At 65.1% G+C, this 20,034-nt stretch overlaps 11 protein-coding genes across 12 annotated transcripts; 6 read left to right on the forward strand and 5 right to left on the reverse strand.

Moving 5' to 3' along the window:
• Nucleotides 1-104: 104 nt before the first annotated feature.
• On the forward strand, nucleotides 105-1,974 carry AMSG_04394 (zinc transporter 9; the record flags this gene model as incomplete). Its single annotated transcript, XM_013903281.1, has 2 exons — nucleotides 105-1,145; nucleotides 1,193-1,974. 2 exons carry the CDS (start codon nucleotides 105-107, stop codon nucleotides 1,877-1,879), a joined length of 1,728 nt encoding a protein of 575 aa, XP_013758735.1. The 3' UTR covers nucleotides 1,880-1,974.
• Nucleotides 1,975-2,620: 646 nt separating this feature from the next.
• On the forward strand, nucleotides 2,621-3,328 carry AMSG_04395 (GTPase KRas). Its single transcript, XM_013903282.1, has one exon. The coding sequence runs from the start codon at nucleotides 2,627-2,629 to the stop codon at nucleotides 3,188-3,190; it is 564 nt and encodes a 187-aa protein (XP_013758736.1). The 5' UTR covers nucleotides 2,621-2,626; the 3' UTR covers nucleotides 3,191-3,328.
• A 44-nt stretch (nucleotides 3,329-3,372) lies between these two features.
• Nucleotides 3,373-4,193, reverse strand: AMSG_04396 (calcium-binding protein NCS-1; the record flags this gene model as incomplete). Its single annotated transcript, XM_013903283.1, has 2 exons — nucleotides 3,373-3,942; nucleotides 4,126-4,193. 2 exons carry the CDS (start codon nucleotides 4,191-4,193, stop codon nucleotides 3,459-3,461), a joined length of 552 nt encoding a protein of 183 aa, XP_013758737.1. The 3' UTR covers nucleotides 3,373-3,458.
• A 451-nt stretch (nucleotides 4,194-4,644) lies between these two features.
• Nucleotides 4,645-6,194, forward strand: AMSG_04397 (uncharacterized protein; the record flags this gene model as incomplete). The annotated part of the gene is made up of 2 exons (XM_013903284.1): nucleotides 4,645-6,110; nucleotides 6,143-6,194. The coding sequence occupies 2 exons, from the start codon at nucleotides 4,645-4,647 to the stop codon at nucleotides 6,159-6,161; spliced, it is 1,485 nt and encodes a 494-aa protein (XP_013758738.1). The 3' UTR covers nucleotides 6,162-6,194.
• Nucleotides 6,195-6,204: 10 nt separating this feature from the next.
• Nucleotides 6,205-8,875, reverse strand: AMSG_04398 (uncharacterized protein). Its single transcript, XM_013903285.1, has one exon. The coding sequence runs from the start codon at nucleotides 8,847-8,849 to the stop codon at nucleotides 6,237-6,239; it is 2,613 nt and encodes an 870-aa protein (XP_013758739.1). The 5' UTR covers nucleotides 8,850-8,875; the 3' UTR covers nucleotides 6,205-6,236.
• Nucleotides 8,876-9,259: 384 nt separating this feature from the next.
• Nucleotides 9,260-11,104, reverse strand: AMSG_04399 (uncharacterized protein; the record flags this gene model as incomplete). Its single annotated transcript, XM_013903286.1, has 1 exon — nucleotides 9,260-11,104. The coding sequence occupies one exon, from the start codon at nucleotides 11,102-11,104 to the stop codon at nucleotides 9,260-9,262; it is 1,845 nt and encodes a 614-aa protein (XP_013758740.1).
• A 572-nt stretch (nucleotides 11,105-11,676) lies between these two features.
• AMSG_04400 (uncharacterized protein) lies at nucleotides 11,677-12,597 on the forward strand (the record flags this gene model as incomplete). Its single annotated transcript, XM_013903287.1, has 1 exon — nucleotides 11,677-12,597. The coding sequence occupies one exon, from the start codon at nucleotides 11,677-11,679 to the stop codon at nucleotides 12,595-12,597; it is 921 nt and encodes a 306-aa protein (XP_013758741.1).
• Nucleotides 12,589-13,976, reverse strand: AMSG_04401 (guanylyl cyclase-activating protein 2). The gene is made up of 2 exons (XM_013903288.1): nucleotides 13,850-13,976; nucleotides 12,589-13,682 (listed from the first exon to the last, which is right to left on the reverse strand). Exons 1-2 carry the CDS (start codon nucleotides 13,947-13,949, stop codon nucleotides 12,619-12,621), a joined length of 1,164 nt encoding a protein of 387 aa, XP_013758742.1. The 5' UTR covers nucleotides 13,950-13,976; the 3' UTR covers nucleotides 12,589-12,618.
• A 425-nt stretch (nucleotides 13,977-14,401) lies between these two features.
• AMSG_04402 (aminoacylase-1) lies at nucleotides 14,402-15,748 on the forward strand (the record flags this gene model as incomplete). Its single annotated transcript, XM_013903289.1, has 1 exon — nucleotides 14,402-15,748. One exon carries the CDS (start codon nucleotides 14,402-14,404, stop codon nucleotides 15,671-15,673), a length of 1,272 nt encoding a protein of 423 aa, XP_013758743.1. The 3' UTR covers nucleotides 15,674-15,748.
• Nucleotides 15,749-15,797: 49 nt separating this feature from the next.
• Nucleotides 15,798-17,986, forward strand: AMSG_04403 (CAMK/CAMKL/AMPK protein kinase). Its single transcript, XM_013903290.1, has 3 exons — nucleotides 15,798-15,875; nucleotides 16,132-16,162; nucleotides 16,259-17,986. The coding sequence occupies exons 1-3, from the start codon at nucleotides 15,848-15,850 to the stop codon at nucleotides 17,625-17,627; spliced, it is 1,428 nt and encodes a 475-aa protein (XP_013758744.1). The 5' UTR covers nucleotides 15,798-15,847; the 3' UTR covers nucleotides 17,628-17,986.
• On the reverse strand, nucleotides 17,694-19,985 carry AMSG_04404. 2 transcript variants are annotated; one of them, XM_013903292.1, is made up of 2 exons: nucleotides 19,942-19,985; nucleotides 17,694-19,190 (listed from the first exon to the last, which is right to left on the reverse strand). In XM_013903292.1, the coding sequence occupies exon 2, from the start codon at nucleotides 19,150-19,152 to the stop codon at nucleotides 17,905-17,907; it is 1,248 nt and encodes a 415-aa protein (XP_013758746.1). In that variant the 5' UTR covers nucleotides 19,153-19,190; nucleotides 19,942-19,985; the 3' UTR covers nucleotides 17,694-17,904. The 2 variants fall into 2 exon arrangements, with proteins under 2 accessions (XP_013758746.1, XP_013758745.1); XM_013903291.1 differs by having other exon boundaries at nucleotides 17,694-19,193.
• Between the last annotated feature and the right edge of the window lie 49 nt (nucleotides 19,986-20,034).

Consider the following 20,034-nt stretch of genomic DNA (forward strand, 5'->3'; position numbering starts at 1 on the left):
GACCGCCGACTCGACTCAACCCTCAACCCACTCCTCCCCCGCCCCCCACCCCCCCCACACACACCACCCCACCACCACACACACACACACACACACACACATTCATGCTACGAACAGGGCGCCTGCTGGCGGCAGCTCGTGGAGTGCTCCCGGCGCTGCCAGCGCTGCCGCTGCCGGCGGCGGCCCGCACCCGCAACCAAGCCCGTGGCGGGCAAGGGCCCGAGCCCAGGATATGGGGCGCACGGACGGTGTTTGCGGGTGCGGGTGCGTCAGTGTATGCTCGTGGCTGGCTGGCGAGTGATGGTGGCGGCCGCTCGGTCGAAGACGGTCCGGAGAACGAGCTCGACCACCGCGACGTGCTTACCGAGGCCGAGGCCCTCTCCTCGCTCCTTGTCTCGTCGGCCTCGATCCGCAACGCCGGCCTGCATCCGGTGGCCGTCCTCGGCAAGCACCGCTGGTTCCGCCGAGATGAGATCGAGGACCTTGCCCGGCACACATGGGGCTCGCTCGACAACATCGAGCGCGTCCGTCGCGAACGTGCCCACGCTGCCGAGCTCTTCCGTGACGCAGCAGCCGCGGCGGCGTCGGCAACAAACTCCGCGTCGGCGTCTGCTGTCGAGGGCGATGCTCCTCGTCCACATCCGCCGCTCCGCCCTCCGCCTTGGGGCATGCAGGGCTTCCCGGGCGGCGGAGGGCGGCGCGAGGATGACGAGGCGAGTGACAGCAGCGGAGCTGCGGCTGCTGCCGCCGGCGACCCGCGGCTGCTGGAAGACTCACTCCCGTTCTCGGTCCTTCGCAAGGTGGCGCGGCGGCGGAAGCGGCGGCAGGAGAAGAAAGACTCCACGCTCGCGCTTCCGCTCAAGCCGACCAAGTCGATGTCGTCGTCGAGCACAACCGTGTATGCGGCCATGGCCGGCAACGTGCTGATCATGGCCGGCAAGGCGGTAGCGTTTGTGCTCTCGGGCTCGGGTGCGATGCTCTCCGAGGCGCTGCACTCTGCGGCCGACGTGGCCAACCAATCGCTGTTGCTGGTCGGCATCAAGCGGTCGCAGCGCGAGGCCGATCCGTCGCATCCATACGGCTACGCGCGAGAGGCCAACATCTGGGCGCTCATCTCGGGCGTCGGCACGTTTTCCTCGGCGCCGGTGTTGCCGCCTACCACGGCATTGACACGCTGCTTGACCCGCCGGAGCTCACTGAGCTTCCATTTTCGCTCGCCATGCTCTCGGCAGCCTTTGCCATCGAGTCTGCCACCCTCGCCTACGCCGCCCGGGTTGTCGCTGCCGACGCCCGCAAGGCCAATGCGTCGTTCCTCGACTACGTCGTCGACGGCGCCAACCCGATGGCGGTCGCGGTCCTCGTCGAGGACTCGGCGGCGGTGGCCGGTGTTGTCATTGCCGGCACCGCCATCACTGCCTCGTACCTCACCGGCAACCCGGTGTACGACTCGGTCGGCACGCTCCTGGTCGGCGCCCTCATGGCCGGTTGTGCCACCTTTATCATCCGTCGCAACATGCGTGACCTAGTCGGCAAAGCCATGCCCAAGACCTCGCAGGACCAGATCCTCTCGCTGCTTGAGGCCGACAAGGCTGTCGTTGCCGTCCACGAGGTCAAGGCCGTCCTCATGGGCCTCGACGAAATCCGCTTCAAGGCCGAGATCGACTTTGACGGCCGCCAGATCGCCAAGCACCTCATCCGCAAGCGCAACATCGACCTTGCCGCCCTCATGGCCATCGAGTCGGAGAAAGAAATGGAGGCCTTTCTCGTCCAGTACGGCGACGACATCATCGAGCAGCTCGCCGACGAGGTCGACCGCATTGAGCGCGAAATCTCCCGTGTTGTTCCTGAAGCCCGCTACATTGATCTGGAGGCTCATTGACCCATCCCGTCCGCCGGCTCTTTGCCGACCACGTTCTCTCCCGCCACTGGCTTATTCGCGCCCTCATCACACCGCTGCCACGACCTTGCACCGCTAAACGCGTCGTTCATTGCCCGGCACACACCTTTGCGTCGAGGTCGGGAGAAGTCTGACGCCGATTCCCCGCTTGAATCCTGCCGACACAGGCCAATTCGCCCAACTCGCTCCCACGACTGCCATACTCCACTCTCGAGTACGTACCCAAGCAGCGTGTGCAAGCCACCGCATGCAATACCTTTCCCCCTACCCTTTATGCTCAGGCCAATGACGAAAGCATGCCGCCCCCTGGTGTGTCGCGTGGAGCGCCGTCCATGGTTCCCCTTCCCCCCCTGGCCCCCCCCCCCGTTTGGGGCGTCAATGCTCATTTTGGCAAAGGCTTTGCCAACCACAAAACTGCCCCCCCCCTGTTGCCGGACTGGGACCACCCGCACGTGCTCTGGTCTGTACGTGGGACGTGGTGAGGTGGTGTGCGTGGTGTGCGTGGTGCCCACCTTGTTTGCCCCCGACATGCGCGTGCAAGTGTGGTGGAGCTGGACCGGCGGTCAGCTCGTGGGGCTCTTGCCAAAGCTGCCAACAACACCTCCTGACGCCGGGGGCTTCCGGAGGGTGCTGCGGGACGACGGAATGGGGTGGACTCACAATGAAGACGGGACTGGATGACTGGATGACTGGCGGCTGTTTGATGGATGTGTATGGGTACAGGCAACAATGACCGAGTACCAGCTTGTTGTTGTGGGCGCCGGTGGCGTGGGCAAGTCCGCGCTGACGATTCAGCTCATTCAGGGCCACTTTGTGGACGAGTACGATCCGACGATTGAGGACTCGTACCGGTCACAGTACGAGATCGACGGCGAGTCTGTCATCCTGGACATTCTGGACACGGCCGGACAGGAGGAGTACTCGGCGATGCGTGACAACTACATGCGGACAGGCGGAGGCTTTCTGATTGTGTTTGCCATCACGTCGCGGGCATCGTTTGAGGAAGTCCCTGGCTTCCGCAACCAGGTCCTCCGGGTCAAGGACGCGTCCGAGGTCCCGCTGGTCATCTGCGGCAACAAGTGCGATCTCGAGAACGACCGCCAGATCCCCAAAGACGAGGCCGAGTCGCTGGCGCGCTCGTACTCGGTGCCGTTTATCGAGGCTTCAGCCAAGTCGGGCCACAACGTCAAGGAGGTTTTCTTTACCCTTGTTCGCGAGATTGAGCGCCTGCCAACCGTCATGCCGCCGCCGCTCCGCCGCAAGAAGAAGAAGAGCGGCTGTGCTCTTCTGTAACTGCGCTTCGCACCGGTCCACATTCCTCGGTACCTGCAAGCAAGCTACTCCTTTGATCTGTTCCACGCTCTCGCCTCCCCCCCCCCCTTTCCCTCTGTTCTCTGATCCACTGCTCTATTGAAACGATGCATTGTCCAACCAGGTGTAGAAAGCAAAGTGAGTGTTCAATCGAGTCCGGCTTGGCTGAGGAAGTCGCAGGCCGGCTCACGCGTGCTGAACCGCGCGGCCAAGGGGTATCATGGCCCTTTTGTACGGCACGGCGCCCGCATCAAATGAGACCGTCGTACAGCTGCAGGGCCTGGATGATGGACGGGTCATTCCGCGAGCCTTCCTTGAACTCCTCAAGAGTCAGGCGCTCGTCGACATCCTTGTCCATCTGGCGGAAGATCTTGTCGACCCGCTTCTCGGCCGTGTCCTCGTCCTCGGGCAGCTTGACCATGTTGCCGACCATCTTGTAGATGGCATCGACAATCTTGAGCATCTCGTCGCGGGTGATGTACCCGTCGTTGTCGAGGTCATACAGCTGGAAGGCCCACTCAAGTTTCTGGTCCAGCGTCCCCCGCGAAGTCACAGAGAGTGCGCAGATGAACTCCTTAAAGTCGATCGACCCGTTGTTGTCGGCGTCAAAGACGTTGAAGACATACTCTGCAAACGACGATGAGGTGCCGTAGGGGAAAAACTGGCGGTAGATCTTCTGGAACTCCTCCTGGTTCAGCTCGCCCGACGGGCAGTCCTTGCGGAAGCCCTTGTACCTGTACAAACCCCTCACCCACACGTGAGTACCTGCCCTGCGCACTCTCTCCCGCCTCGACCCGACCCGACCCTCCCCCACCCACCACCACCACCACCACCGCCTCCCCCCCCCCCCCCCCCCTCCCCCCCATCCACCCCTCCCCTTCCCCCTTCCTCCCTTCCTTCCCTCCCCTTCCTCTCACTTACAGTAGGTGTTCTGTTGGAGCTCGGCCAGGTCTTCGGCACTCAATTTGGACTCGCGTCCACCCATGGCACCAGCGAATGAAAAAAGAGATGTGGCTGATGGAACTGTGGTCAGTGGCCGGTGACTGGTTGGTGACCGGCCACCGGTCGACGGTCGACGGTCGATGGTCAGTGACCAGTCGGCCACTCCCCTCCCAACCCCCCGCACTACCACTGCCACAACACACACACACATCCACGCACACACACACACTCTCTCTCTCTCTCTCCCGCCCTCCCCCCCCCCACCCCCCACCACACACACACACCATCTCCTTTACCTTGCACACACACCCGCCACACACACCATGCCGGCCACAGGTGCCACCGCAGCCACCGCACAGCCGCATGTCGTCGCTCGACGGTCTCCACACCCACGCCCGCCACATCCGCCGCCGACTCCCTCGCCACCATCCTCGCCGTGGCCTGCCAATGCTTCAGGCTCGCCCCGCCGGGTCAAAGGCCGCACCCTCTCGCCTATGGCGGCGGCGGCCACAGCCTCGGTCCGCTCGTCTTTCTCCCGCGAGACCCGCGTCCTCACCTGGGTCTCGCTCCGCGAGGCCTCGGACGAGCAGGCCGCTCACGAGCGCTTTGTCCACCGCGTCCGCAAGGCGCAGGCTGTCGCTGCCGACCGCGATGCCGCTGCTCTACGCGCCACTCGCCGCCAGGCGCTTGCTAACGAGGAGGCCCGCGCTGCTCAGCGCGCCGCAGACGCCTCCGCCGCCGCAGAGCTCGAGCGTGAGCGGTACAAGCTTCGGGACGCCGTCTTTGCCGCCGAGCAAGCTGAGCGCGCAGAGCACGAGCTGCACGAGGCGAAGGATGCCGCCCGGCTTGCGCTTGCCGAGATGCGCGATGCCGAGCGCCGCGCCAAAGCTGCCCGCGTTCGTGCTGCCGAGGACGCGCTCAAGGCCCGCGCCAAGGCTGAGGTCGAGGCCTCGGACGCCACCCACTCGGCCGCACTCGCTGCTGCACACGCCGAGCGCGACGCTGCACTCAGTCACGCCGAGCGCGCGTACTCTAAGCGCCGCGCCCGCGCCATTCGCACCCGCCGCCGCTACGCCAAGCACCTTGCCCGCCGCGCCAAGCGGCTTGCCAAGCGCGACGCCGCCGAGCGCGAGCGTGCCGCTGCTGCCCGTGCCGCCAAGGTCGACAAGCTCGACGCCGCGCTCCGGGTCTCGCAGCAGCGACATGCGGTGGCCCGCGAGCGTGTCGCCGCCGCCCGCGCTGCCAAACTCGCCCGCCACAATGAGCTCATGCTTGCCGAGGCCGAACGCGAAGCCCGCGCTCGTGCCGCCGAGGCCGAGGCCCGTGAACAGTCCGCCGCTGCCCGCGCTGAGTGGGAGGCGAAGCGAACCGCCATTGTTGCCCGCCGTGACGCACACGCCGAGAATATCCGTGCCCGCCGCGCAAGCCGCTGCCGCGCCGCCGCCGACCGCATCGCTGCCGCAGCTGCAGACCGCGCAGACCGCGACGCCATGCTCGCCGAGCTCAAGGCCGACGAGTTCCGCTACCGCGAACGACGCAAGCAGCTACTGTGGGACATGAAGGTCTCGCACAAGTACGCCGAGTACGAGGCCAAGCTCGCCGCCCTCGACTCGGAGTTTGCCCTCAAGTGGGCTGTCGACGACCACGACGCGAGCTACACGCCAGGCCGCATCTCGCGCCCAACCACCGCGTCGTCGCAGCCCCCGCCGCACATGCAGCCGCCGTCGCCGTCGCAGCCGCGGCCGGCTACCGCCTCGCCGCGCGCTCGCACCGCATCTCCTGCCAATCTTGCTGCCTCGAACAGCGCGAGGGCGTCGAATCCCGACGTCCGCCGCTCCCGCCCGCGCGCGCGGCTGCCGCAGCGCGCACAGTCTATGCGTTCACCGACCCAGCCGGCGGCGCAAGCCCCTCACCAGTCGCCGAATGGCGGCTCATCTGCCAACCTCGATGTGCACAACAAGTCAATGGCCCAGCTATCGGCGTCGACGCCAGTCGCACCCGAGTCAAGTGAGACCAGCGACCCGCCGCCGGCCTCGTCGCTCCCCCACTCGCCCTCTATGCCTGTTCTGCGCGTGTATTAACACACCTAGTTGTTAGCCGGCGGCCACCGGTCAAGGACCGACTTTTTCTGCGGCGCCTTGCCTGCTGTCGATCGAGCCGACGAGGCGGCTGGTGTTGTTGTCTTGGTCTTGGACGACTGCCACTTGTGGACCCGCGGATTGCCGGTCCCAGAAGAGGCACTCGGCGATGTCGAGCTGGATGAGGCCGTCGTTGGAGGCGCAGGATTGGGCCGCGACTGCGACCAGGGCGGCGCAGACTTGCCGGAAGCCCTGGTCGAGGCAGGTGCAGCGGCAGAACCGCTGGGGCTTGTGCTGGCGCCGCCAGGAGGCGGCGGGACCGGCCGGCCGCGGGCCCGCGTGCTGGCGGCCTTGCTCGCCGACGCCTTTGGAATGTTGGCGGATGCTCGTCGCGGATTCGGCGGCGGCGGGTTATCCCGTCTTGAGCTCGCGCCGACGGTTGACGTCCGGTTCCAGACTCGGCCACTGCCGGTCGAGACTGGCGCCGAGTTACGCTGGGCGCGAGCTGGTGCTGGTGCCGGAGCAGGCGCAGGTGCTGGCGTTGCGGGCATGGGTCTACTCGACGTCGCACCCGAGGGTGAGGCGGCCTTGGCCTTGGCGGTCGCCACTTTCGAGACCGAGCGTGTCGGCGCCGGCGGCGGCGGACGATTGCGGATGGCCCCCTTGAGCGATTTGCGCGACGAGGTCGGCGGCGGTGGGGGCATCTTGCCGGCAGTTGGTGAGCGCGACGGCGAGCGCACCGGCGACCGGGCAGGCGTCGCCGGCGGCGGATTCTTCCTGAGCGAAAGCGTCGGCGTCGACGATGACAAGCCCGGCCGTGAGTTTGCGAGCGAGCTGTGCGACGTCGGACGCGAGGAAGCAACCGACATAGGCGGGCGCGAGGTGCGGCCCGGCGGCGGCGGCTGGGGCTTTTTGCGGGCAAATCGGTTGTTGGACAACGGAGCCGACGAGGCGTCCAGCGAGCCGCGGCGGCGGCGGCTGGCGGCGGCGCCAGCCGGCGCCGGCGGTGCGCCCGAGCCCGGTGGTGGCGGCGGCAGCGCCTTGCCGATGGTGAGCGAGCGGCGCTTGTTGGCGCGCAGCGACTTTTTGGCGGCCTCGTCGAGATCCTCGGTGTCGTCAATGGCCGCAGAGGTCTTGATGAGGACCGGGCCGGTAATGAGCCCGCCTTGCGCCGAGCACTCGTTGACCAGCCGCGAAACGTCGGCGTACCACTGGCGAGTGGTCTCGACCGAGTCGGGCGAACCAAATAGCATTTCCGAGCGCTCCGACATGTTGACGAGCCGGAAACGCCCAAGCGAGTCGCCAGAGTTCTCGGTGACAAGCAGCGAGGCGAGAGGGAGGAGCGACTTGAGCTGGTACTGCTTCTTGCCAAACGACTTGCGGGCAACAAGAATGAGCTGGTCGGTGAGGAGAAAGGCGTACCGCTCCTTGGCCTTGGAGCCTTCGACGACGACAACTTCGCCCTCGCGGACCATCGAGCGGAACCGTTGGACGAGGCCGTGCTTCTCGGCGCCGTCGATGGACTCGATGACGTCTTTCAGCTGCTGAAACGCCTCATCCTTGCGCTTGGCCTCGTTGATCGACGAGAGCACAGCCTCGATGGCCTGTGACGACGCATTGAGGTCGGCAAAGTCGGCCGAGTCCTCGTCGGTCTTGCGGATGATTTCGCGGAAGAGCAGCGGGTACTTGCAGATGCGCTGGACCGGCTTGATGAGGAATGAGTCGATTGAGAGCCCGTTGGTCTTGGGCTGCGACGCGCAATAGATGAGAAACGTCTCCAGGCGCGAGCCGTCGTAGTTGTACCGCTTGGTGACGAGGCCAGACCGCGGGTGGTTGATGCAATACTTGGTGTATGCAGGGCCGAGAGTCTCTGCGTGCTTGATGAACACGTCACCAATGACGTCGACAATCGGTGACTGCTCTTGCCGCGCCTCCAAGTCCTTCAACAGCGCCTCGTGGAGTGGAATGAGCTCCTCGACGTTGCAGAACATGGTCTGCAGCGCGTCGGCCGGCACAATCTCTTCGGCCTTGTCCACCCGCTGTCGCATCGGTACCAGGTAGTCGTTGACAATAGTCCGCAAGTCCTCCAGGTACATGCCTTCGGTGACAATAAACTCAAAGATGGCCTCCTGTCGCTGCATCTCGCGCTTGTCGAGGTGGCTCACATCGAGCGACTTTTCCTCCACAATGTCCTTGAACCGCTTGACCGCAGCCTTGGGCGCGGACACGATTTTGACCGTGTTCGACGTCTCGCTACCGTCCTGTTCCGACAGCTTGCGGAGCTTGGTCTTGAACGCCCTTTCCTTGACCTTGACCTCGAGCGGGCCACCAGATTGACCATCGGGAGCATCCTCGCCGGCGCCATCAGTTGCGACTGGTTCGCCGTCACCGACCGTTGCCGGGGCACTGGTGGTCGACGCGTCGAGCTCGTCGTAGTATCCAATGTACGACGCCGGAACGTAGCCTGTAGTGCCGTCGTCGAGGCCGATGACGACCCAGTCCGGGTCGTCGTCAAGCGGGTCGACAACCTCGAAGACCTGGTTGTAGGCAATGCTCAGCTCGCCCTCGCCGCGCGCCTCGTAGTCGTACAGCCCGTACGCCCACACCGGATCAGCAGACATAGCAGGAGCTCGAGGGGGGGTGCGGGGGGGGGGGGGGGGGGGGGGAGGGGCTTCTGCCTGGCTCGGTCGCGGACCTGCTTGACCCGTTGAAGGCGGTGGCGGTGCGGGGGTTGGGTCGGCACGTGGGTGGGTGCACGGGGTGTGGTAAAGGCGCGCCGAAGGAGGTCTTCTCTGGGGCGTGCGCGGGGCCGAGGTTCCTGTGTGGGTGGGGTGGAGAGGTGGAAGTGGACAGGGTGGCCGGAGTAAGGGAGGAGGGGAGGAGGGTGAAGAGGGGCCACTGGCCCTCGCCGCCGTGCGTTCCGCCCAGCTCCGAACGAACGGAACAACGACGGGCACGTGGCTTGGGCATGCAGGTGCGACTGTGGCGAAAAATATTGAGCTCTGTCCATCGACGAGTTCTTTTCAATTCGCTACGACTTGGTCTTGCCCTTGGACTTGCCCTTACCCATGGACTTTGACTTGCCCTTGGACTTGGCCTTGGACTTGCCCTTGCTCTTGCCCTTGTCCTTGCCCTTGGACTTGGCCCGACCCTTGGACTTGCCCTTACCCTTGGCTTGGGGCCTGGACTTGGACTGGGGGCGATCTGGAAGGACTGCCTTGGCTTTGCCGGCATCGGTTCTTGAGCGCCGACGGCGGCTTGACTTATGGTCCTTTGTGGCCGTGGTGGCATGGGTGCCGGCGTTGGCGTCGGCTGTGGCGGCAGCTGCAGTGGTATCCTTGTCCTTGTGTCGGCGTCTGTGCTTCTTTTCTGGCGCAAGTGCCTCGGCATCGGTGGCGGCGGTGGGATCGGCCGTCGGCGAGGGGGCTGCATCGGTGCCGCCGTTGCGCTCCTTGCGTTTGCGCTTGTGCTTGCGAACCTTCTTCTTCGATAGCGTGGGTGTTGGTACGGCGGAAGGATCGAGATCGGCTGCAGTCACGGGCTCAGCTTCGGCCCCAGCATCTGCCTTGGGCCCGGAATCGGCTGTAGCCAAAGACTCGGCCTCGGCCCCAGCATCTGCCTTGGGCCCGGAATCGGCTGTAGCCAAAGACTCGGCCTCGACCCCAGCATCTGCCTTGGGCCCGGAATCGGCTGTAGCCAAAGACTCAGCCTCGACCCCAGCATCTGCCTTGGGCCCGGAATCGGCTGTAGCCAAAGACTCAGCCTCGGCCCCAGCATCTGCCTTGGGCCCGGAATCGGCTGTAGCCAAAGGCTCAGTCTCGGCCTGGGGCTTGGCTTCGGTCGTGCGCCCCTTTCGCTTCCGCTTCCGCCTCCGCTTGTGCTGGTACGTCTCCCTCGACACGCCCCCCGAAGCCTCAACCTGGGCAGCAGGAGCGTCCTGGTGCCTCCGCCTGTGTTTGCTCTTACGAGTCAAAGCCGGGCGCTCCGCCGGTTCTGCCTTGGATCTCGCCACTGGCACACCGCGATACAGCGCGTAATGGTCACCACAGTCGGCGAGGGCCAGTGCGTGGCGGACGCGTGCGTGGCGAACTGTAGCCGAGGGAGGCGGTGGGAGCTCGGCGGAGCGCGAGCGCGCGACCACCGTAAGCGGGAGCGTGATGCGGAGCTTTGGCCCGAGCGCGGCAAAGAATAGATCTGCCACAACCATAACGTGCGCTGGAAACGTCGACGACTCGGCAACGCCGGCGTCGACAGCCTGGCGCTGGCTGCGGGTGAGCCCAATGAGCTTGCGCTCAAACAGGCCATGGGCATCCCATGCACCGGTGACAAGCAGGCGCCGACCTTTGGTGCTCGCCTTGTACTCGAGCGGCATCATTCGGCGCGGATCAAGCTCGTGGCCCTTGCCGGCAAAGAGCCCAACAACCTGGGCCTCTCCCAGCGGGTCGGGCACGCCGGCCTCGAGCTTGAGCGCCAGACGCACTCGCTTGTCCACCCGCCGGCGCAGGTACAGGACGCCGTCAACAGCATGCGCTGCCCGCCAACCATCGTCATCTCCTCCGCGCTCCTCGATCCACACCGCAGCGCCCACAACCAGTGCGTCGCCAGAGAGCGCGTCGCTGGCAGTGCAGACCCGGTACGTCGGCTGCGCGTACGTTATAGCCACGCTGTCAGGTGGCGTGTCTATGCCGTCAGCCGCATAAGGCGAGCGCGAGCCGGCAAGGGTGCGGGTGAGATCGACGTGATACGAAGAGAGCGCCGACCGGAGCTGGGCCCGCGCCCGCGCCGGCGACACCGCGTGCAGTGCCAGCCCGTGCGGCAGTGCCAGCGTCCTGCGGAGGACAATTGAGCGCATCTGCGACCACAGCAGCATCGCCATGCCCAGAATCGACCCATCCGGCGTCCAGTGCGGAGCAACATCAACACCCAGCACGTCCGCGAGTCGCTGCCCTGCCCTCAACCCCGCCCTAAGAGCCGCATCCAGCCCGGCTGAGTGACCGCATCCGCCGTCATCGTCCCCATCGCCAGCGCTGCCTCTGTCCATCGGCTCGCACCGGGTCGACGTCCGGATCGAGACCAGAGCAGAGCGAGTGAGTGCAGCCAGTGCCTCTGCAAGCGCGGCAAAGCCCTTCACCAAGCCCGCCGACGGTGGCGGGAGGGCCGGACAGGTGGCAGCGAGGTGGGAAGCCAGCTGCGGCAGCATGGCCCTGCAGTCAAAGGCTAGTGCGCCCAGGCTCACTGGACACCCGCTTCCCTTCGTGGCGCCTTCCATCCGCAGGTGGGGGGGGGAGAGAGGGGTGGCGCCAGCAGGAGCGAGAGCGCCAGGGGTACGGCACTCACGGGCCACGCCATGGCACACCCACGAAATACACCACGACCGCGACCACGCCCGCGTACACGCCACTCACCACGCACATGCTGCGCTTGTCACTCCCACTGCTGCCGCTACACATGCCTGTCCTCTCGCTCGGCCTGCTGGTCTCTGCTGGCTTCCGCGCCCAGAGCAAGTCGGGCGGAGCTGGCGAGGTGCTTCCAGCCGATGGCCATGCTGGGCTACCGCGCCCACTCCCGCGGCCGCTGCGCTCGCTAAGCGCGGTTCTCCGGGTAGGGGAGGACGAGATGGCGCGCATAGCTGCCGCGCACCCGCCGATGCAGTCGAGCTACACCGATGACGAGCCACTGCGCCCGGCGCTCAAGACGCTGACCAAGACGCTCCCGCCTCTGGCGAGCCTGCTCGCCGCCGACGGATGCGAGGCGGCGTGTGTGGCGGTTGGCAGAATGCTCCGCGCGTATCCACCTCTGCTTGATGCAGCGGCAGCACCAGAGGCGGCACATGCAGTGGAAAGCAACTACGCCGTCCTCGCGCGGCTGTACAACGAGGTGCTGAGGCGAGAGTCGGCGACACTCGACGCTGATCTGCTCGCCAAGCCGCGGGTACTCTTCCTGCCGCCGGACAGGCTGGCATCGACAGCAAGCGCGCTGAGTGCGGTTGTGGCCGATGCCGATGCTGGTGTTGTGCGCGAGACGCTCGCCCTCCCACGTTCACACTATCGGCCGGTCCACGAGAGTGGCGAGGTGCTGCGAGCGAGCTTTGCGCTCGAGTGGCTCGTCCGCAAGCGCGGCGGGCTCGGCTACTCTGACTTTGCCACCATCGGTCTGCCCAAGACTCCATCGGCGCTGCGCAAGCACCGTCGGCGGTCGTGGCGCAAGCTGCGGCTCGATGCGGCTACAGGGCGGGCCGCTGACCCGGCGCGGACCGCGCGTGCGCTCTCGGCCAAGGTTGTCGATTCTGCCGCCCACGCCAACCGCCGAATCCAGATGCGCAAGCGGAAGCGGAAGAGAAAGACGAAGCGTCTAGACTGCCAAGCATAGCAACGTTTAATCAAGGCTCGTCTAGCCGTCGGTCCGCGACGACTTTGAGCGGCGCTTCTTGCGCGACGAGCGCGACTCGGGCGAGTCGGCCGACGACTCGTTCCGCGACGACTTTTTCCTGCGGCGCGACTTGTCACCGGTCGGGCCGGTCGGCTTGCTCGACAACGACTTGGAGGCACGGGCACGGGCAGCCTCGGGATCGATGATGGGGTCGATGGGTTTGTCGGGTGAGTGGACGAGGTCGAGCTCGGCCTTGCCGTGGTAGATGGCATCCTCGGCGTCGCGGGCGGCACGGTCTGTGACGGCACGGAACTGGTCGACATATGCGGCGAGCAGGCGATCGTATCGGCCCTCGGCACGGGCAGCGGCAGCAGCGGCAGCGATGTCGTCTTCCGAGTCCCACGAGTCATAGTCCTCGTCGAACGAGCGCAGGTCCAGAGGCGGCAGCGCGTCGGGCTCGTCGTCGATGTGCTCGAGCGCCTTGAGGCGCGCCTTGCGAATATGCTTGGCCTTTTCCTGGTTGACCGAGATGAGCTTGGGGTTGGAGAGGTAGTAGAAAAAGTCCAACACGCCGCGGAGCTGCGAGTTGATGGTGGCGACGGTCTTGAACTCGTCGAGCGTGATGACGCCATCATGGTCCTCGTCGGCAGTGGCAAAGACGGCGTCGACCTGCGCAGCGGTGTGCTCGGGCGTGTCGGCCAGGACAGCCATAGACTCGGAGACCGGCATGCACAGCGCGTTGGCCAGCCGGACCGAGTGCCGCAGCATCTGCGCCACCTCGTCGCGCGAGAGTCGCCCATCGCCGTTCGAATCAAATACCTTGAATGTGGCCTCGATCTTGGCCTCGCGCGTCCCAGTCGCCACCAGCGCCGTGTACATAGCCAGCTCTTGAAAGTCGATCGAGTTGGAGCCGTCCACGTCAAAGATGCGGAAGAAGAGCTCGGCCGTGTCGGGTGCGGTGCCCAGGTGCAGGCAATGCTCCACAAACACCTCTTTGGTGATCACCTCTAGGTCGCTAGAGCCACCTGACAGCGCAGCCAGCTCCTGAAAGTAGAAGAACAGCTTATCCACCTCCTTCTGGTCCACTGTCGCCGTCCAGCCGCCCCATAACCCATGCCCCCCCACCAGTCTGTGAGTCACGCAGCCAGCCGAGTCCGTCGCTCGGCTCAACTCGCCAACCGCCCCTCCCTGCCCCCCCCCCTCCCCCCCCCCCTCCCCCCCGCCCCCGCCCCCGCCCGCAGCAGCAACATACGCTTAGTAGCCTTCATCACCTTCTTGGCCATGCTCTTGTCCAGTGGCCCCTCATCCTCAGAGCCAGAGCCGTGCTTCTTGCTGCTGCTCCGGTTGCCCATGGTGTGACCGGCTGAACCGAGAACAGAGAGTGCCGTGTACCGCCCCGACGCCCTGCCCACACCACGCACACATCAGACACACACACCCAGCTACCCGCTTGGCGACTTGAATTCTTTCAGAATCTCTTGGCAGACACTGCCAAACGGGACAACATACGCTGTCGATAGGGAAGGGGATGCGCGCGTTTCGCCTTCATCGCCTCTCATGTCTGCCATCGTCACGTCGTGTCGCCATCAACAGGCGCTTCCGCTGCTGGTACCATCATCGCCATCAACGCCTCCTCGATCAAGGCCCTTGCCTCGGGAAGTGAGAATATTTTTGACAAAACGGGACGATATGCTCTGAAGCGCAGAGTACGCGGATGTCGCCGAGCATGCCGCAGTCCACTGCCGCCATCTCGTGGGCCGTGGTCACCCCCACCTCACCCCCAACCTCCTCTCAAAGGCCTAGCATGGACCCAGCCGACAGCCGTGCGGTGGCGGCCTTCCAGAAGTTCCTGCAGACGCGGACAGACCATCCTGCGCCGGACTACGCGGCGGCGGTGGCGTTCCTCGTGGAGTACGCTCACGAGCTGGGCATGCCGGAGCCTCGGGTGGTCGATGGCCTGGTGGCAGACAAGCCGATGTTCCAAGTTGTAGTGGTTGGGACAGAGAATGAGGCGCCTGCGCTGCTGCTCAACTCGCACATGGACGTGGTGACGGCCGATGCTGATGCGTGGGATCATCCGCCGTTTGATGGTGTCATCGCCGACGGCCGCATCTACGCCCGCGGCACACAGGACATGAAGTGCGTGACCATCCAGCAGATGGAGGCACTCTCGCGTCTGCTAGCTCGTGGCTGGACGCCCGCACGGTCGGTTGTCCTCACGGTTGTGCCCGATGAGGAGATCGGTGGCGTTGACGGCATGGCCGCCCTCCTCTCGTTCACTGTGGAGGAGGCCGCGGCACGGGCGGCGGGCGAGGCGCCGGGCCCGGTCACCATTGCCGGCCTGCCCATCGGCTTTGCGCTCGACGAGGGCCTCGCCAATCCGACGCCTGGTCACTACACCGTGTTCAACGGCGAGCGCGCGCCATTTTTTGTCGACGTCACTGCCACAGGCGCAACCGGCCACGGCTCGCGGTTCATCGAGGACACCGCCATGGAGAAGCTCATCGGCTTTGCCAACAAGGCCCTTGCCTTTCGCGCCGAGCAGGCGGCCAAGCTCCATGCCTCGGGCTCGTGCGAGGGTAAGAAGCTCGGCGATGTCATCACTGTCAACCTCACCATTCTCCGCGCTGGCAAGCTGCACAATGTCATCCCGTCCGAGGCCCGCGCCGGCCTCGACATCCGCGTCCCACCCACTGTGGGCTACGACGAGCTCCGTGCCCTCCTTGACGATTGGACCGCCACCGATGGCCTCTCGTACACCTTTGCCTACGAGCCGCCGCTCAACTCTCTGACTGAGACCTCGTCCTCGCCGTGGTACGCCGCCTTTGAGCGCGCCGTCCACGCCGCCCATCCCGACGCGGTCTGTCAGCTCGAGGTCTTCCCCGCCGCCACCGACTCGCGCTACCTCCGTGCGCTCGGCGTCCCCGCCATCGGCTTCTCGCCACTCGCCGGCGAGCCAATCCTCCTCCACGATCACAACGAGTCAATCGCTGTCTCCACCTTTATCTCGGGCATTGCCGTCTACGAAGCGCTCCTCACCGAGCTCACCGCCGTCCCGCTCCCCGCCCCGATGTAGTAGTAGTCCTCCCCCTCCCCTCTCTCCCGCTTGCGGCCCACACTTATCCAACCAAACCACCGCCCACCATTCATCAGTCACCATTCGTCATTGCGTGGCATTCCAGCTGCCACCGGTTGACACCTCGCTACCACCGCATCCCATTCATTCGTTCGCTTCAGCCGCCTTTTCGCCATGAAACGGGTCGGCAAGTACGAGCTGGGTACGACGAACGTGCCTGTGGGAGTGTGCCGCGGGGAGGCAGAGCGGGGAAAGTCACAGCAGTGTGGGCCACCAGTGCCCACCACGTATGCCCTCCCCCTCCCCTTGCCCCCCCCCCCTCCCCCCTCCCCCCCCTCCTCCCCTTTCCATACATCCCCCCTCCTCCTTCAGTGGACTCACTCTGCGTATGTATGCGGTGGCAAAACGGGTGGCCGAAACGGACGTGCGGGTCGGCTCGGTGGTGGCGCGGGTCGCAGGGCGGACGCTGGGTGAGGGCACGTTCGGCAAGTACGTACAGAGGAAGTGCATGGGGGGGGGCAGGGAGAGAGACCCGGTGGGTAAGGAGCACGGGTGAACTCACACGGAGGGCGTGTTGGGGGGCAGGGTCAAGTTTGCTAAGGACACCGAGTCCGGCGAGCACGTGGCTATTAAGATTCTCGAAAAGTCCTCGATTCTCAAGCAGGGCATGGCAGAGCAGATCAACAAGGAGATCTCCATCATGAAGATGATCCAGCACGACTATATCGTCAATCTCATCGACGTGCTGGCGTCGGCTACCAAGATTTACATGGTGCTGGAGCTGGTGACTGGCGGAGAGCTCTTCTACAAGCTCGCCAACGAGGGCCGTTTTCCCGAAGACACGGCGCGCCACTACTTTCAGCAGCTCATCAACGGCCTCGCGTACTGCCACTCTATGGGCATCTACCACCGCGACCTCAAGCCGGAAAACATCTTGCTTAACGACCAGGAGGATCAGCTGAAAATCTCGGATTTTGGTCTCTCTGCACTGCAGGAGAAGGACGGCAACTTGCTGCGGACGACGTGCGGGACGCCCAACTACGTCGCGCCCGAAGTCTTGTCTAACTCGGGCTACCACGGCTCGACCGCCGACGTCTGGTCGTGCGGTGTCATCCTCTACGTCTTCCTCGCGGGCTTTCTCCCGTTTGAGGACCCGTCGACCGAAGCGCTGTTCAAGAAGATCACCCGCGCCTCGTTCCGCTTCCCGCCGTGGTTCTCAGACGGCGCAAAGTCGCTCATCGAGCGCATCCTCGTTCCCGATCCGGCCGAACGCATCACTCTCGAGGAAATCCTTGCCGACCCGTGGTTCCTCGTCGACCTGCCCGACTCGGAGCCGGTTCCGTCGGTCGGCCACGTCGACACCGTCGACCAGTCGGACGACTCACTCTCCGTCGTCGACATTGGCGGCGAGGACGTCGAGGTTGTCGAAGACGACGACGAGCCCGGCCCGGCCAAGGACGTCTCCAAGATCACCAACGCATTTGACCTCATCGGCCGCTCGGGTGTCTTTGACCTCACACGCATGCTCGAGCGCCACCCGCCGGACCAGATCAAGCGGTACACGCGCTTCTCGTCGTCGACAGACCCGGATGTCATTCTCGAGCTCCTGCAGTCGATCCTTGACACCATGCCGGTCTCGTACCACGTCCAGCCCAAGTCGTACTCGATCGACGTCAATGCAGCCTCGTCCAAGGGCATCATCAACTTTACCATCCAGATCTACGAACTCTCGGGCTCGCTCTACCTCGTTGACTTTCAGAAGAACAAGGGCGACACGCTCGAGTTTACCCGCTACTATCGCACCCTCTACGAGAAGGCCTCCGACGCATCACTGCCGGTCGAGGGCAGCGACGGCGAGTTTGGCGGGCCGTCGGGCGCCCCGCCGCCGTCAGCCATCCCGCGCAAGTCCAAGGCCAAGGACAAGGCCAAGGCCAAGGCCAAGTCCAAGGCCTAGCTCCTCACACGATGGAACGTTGCGTGGTTTGATGAGTTTGATGAGTGGAGCATAGCCGAGTCAGCTGGGCAGGCAAGGAATTCGCGGCTTGCGCCGCGGGCAGCCTGCCCGCTGCTCGCCTTGCCGTCGAGGATTGGTGAGGGAGGGATGAAAGTTGGAAAAGAATGGAGAGAAAAGAGGAAGAGAGTGAGAAGGTCGAGGTGTGCGGGTCAACGATGCGCGGTTCGGCAGTTGCGTCTCGATACCCAGAGCCAGCAAGCGACGGGAGGGGCACGGCCTACTCGGGCAGCGAGGTGATGAGCCGCAGCGCGTCGGACGGGTTCATGACCGACGTCTCGCGGCCTTGAACAACGACGACGCGCGGAGCAGCCGGCCGCGATGCCGGTGACGCCGACGCAATCGGGATCCGCGGCGAGGTCTGCATGTTTTGCGGGCCCTTGAACAGCTTGGGCGAGCCGATGACGTCGACAAGCATGGGGCCCTTGGGCGGGACAAACGGCTCAAACGGCGGCGTCCGGAGGAGCTCCACCACAGGCCGCCGAGCGTGCACCGGCGGCTTGGGCGGGTGGAACCGGAGCGTGTTGAGCACCGAGCATCCGTCAATGAACCGCGGCGAGAGCGCCACTTCGCGAGTCGACGAGATGCCCGGCCCGGTCGGGGCCGCAAAGCGGACCGTCGGAGGAGCCTCGCGCTGCGGCGGCGACTCGCCGGGGAACGGCGACGTCTGACGCTTGCTCGTCGCTGCCGAGAGCAGCTCCGACGGCGGCATGAGCGTCCGCCGAACAGGCATCTTCTCACCTGCTGCCTGCTTCTTGCTCTTTGACGGCTTGCCGGCCTTCTTCTTGGCTCCGGACCGGCTCCGCGAGCCGACGCCAGTTGCGGCTAGTGCCTGCCGCTCGGCAAGCGCCGCGGCTTCCTCGGCCCGCCCGGCGAGGACCGAGGCCACCAGCGTCGCTTGCTCGGCCACAAACGTCGCCAGCGAGGTCGCCGCCGAGCTCGAGGCGTCGGCCTGCGCCGCTGCCGCCTCGAGCTCGGCGCGGCGGACCGTCGACTGTGCCATGGCCACTGCCATCGGCGTCGGCAGCGACTCGGGTTCAAACTCGCGCAGCGCGTCTGCGATCTCCTCGGCCGTCAGCGTCTGCCCAGACTCGGTCTTCTTCAGGTGGCAGTTCTTGTAGTGTGTCTTGAGGTTCGCCTTTTGCGAGCACCGGTGCGCGCACTTCGGATACGTGCAGAGGAACGGCTTTTCGCCAGAGTGCTTGCGGCAGTGGATGATCATGAGCGAGGCAAACCGGCACGAGTACGGGCATCCGTCGACCGGGCACTTGAGGTTGTTGCCTCCGCCGCCCGAAGACGACGTCGTCTTGCTTCCGCTCGGCTTGAGCGGCCGCGGCCGCTTCGTCTCGCGCTCCTCGGGCGCTGCCGGCGACAACGACTTGCGCTTGCGGCTCGGCGAGAGCCCGCTCCGGGTCTCCTCCGGCACCGCGGCTGGCGGTGATCCAAACTTGAGCTTCTTGCGCGGCATACCAAATGACCGCGCTCTCGGTGTGGTGATGAGGCTGGCTGCTGTAGATCAAGGTGTTGCGTGAGTGCCGTGGCGGAAAAAGAAGACTACTGGCTGTGGGGGGAATAAAAAAAAGCACCATCACCCGCTGCGGCAAAGAAACCGGAGCGTAGAATCTGCCACAATGGCGCCAAAAGGCTGCCTTCACGAGCGAAGCTGAAGAAAGCCGCCTACCGCAACCATGACGCCGCGCCTGCAACACCATCGCCAGGAAAATGCCATCCGGGGACGGCCAAGCCCTCCGTGTCTCCCCACGTAACATATGCTCTGACCACTCTCCCCCCACACTGCCCTTCCCTGTCCACAACCCACATGCCTCCGGCAGCCAGCCGAGGCGCGCGCCAATGGCCAATAACCGCCCGCCGGCGTCATCCAGGTCTGAGCCAAGCGAGGTGGCGCCCCCTATGTCGACGGAAGGCCTCTGCTCACCACCGCGACCAATCTGCAGGAGATGGGAAGCATGGAATGCATACGGGACATGTCTAGCTCAGCTCAGTGGCCATCCTTTTCGGTGTGTGTGGCGTAGGCAGCGCTGAGAGCCGGCAGAGGACGAGGCCGTTGAAAGAACGGCTTGGAAGGGAACATTCGTTCGCCGTGCCGCGCACATGCGTACCGCCGCCAATATGGACAACTGCGGTACGCAGTGCTGCTACAGGTGGTCTACATAGGGTTGTGATGGGTGGCTGCCTCCCCTAGCCCGAGATCCCGGTCAGGCCATGCCCTTTAGTCTCGCTATCGTGCGCCACGTACTGTTCGAGAACAAACGAAGAATGTACGGTTTGAACAAAGTCAGGTGGCTAAAGGCCACACACACCCGCACTTTCCCCGGCCATCGCCAACCAG

Source organism: Thecamonas trahens, assembly GCF_000142905.1.
Source record: "Thecamonas trahens ATCC 50062 unplaced genomic scaffold supercont1.18, whole genome shotgun sequence".
In the NCBI taxonomy this organism is placed as follows: Eukaryota; order Apusomonadida; family Apusomonadidae; genus Thecamonas; species Thecamonas trahens.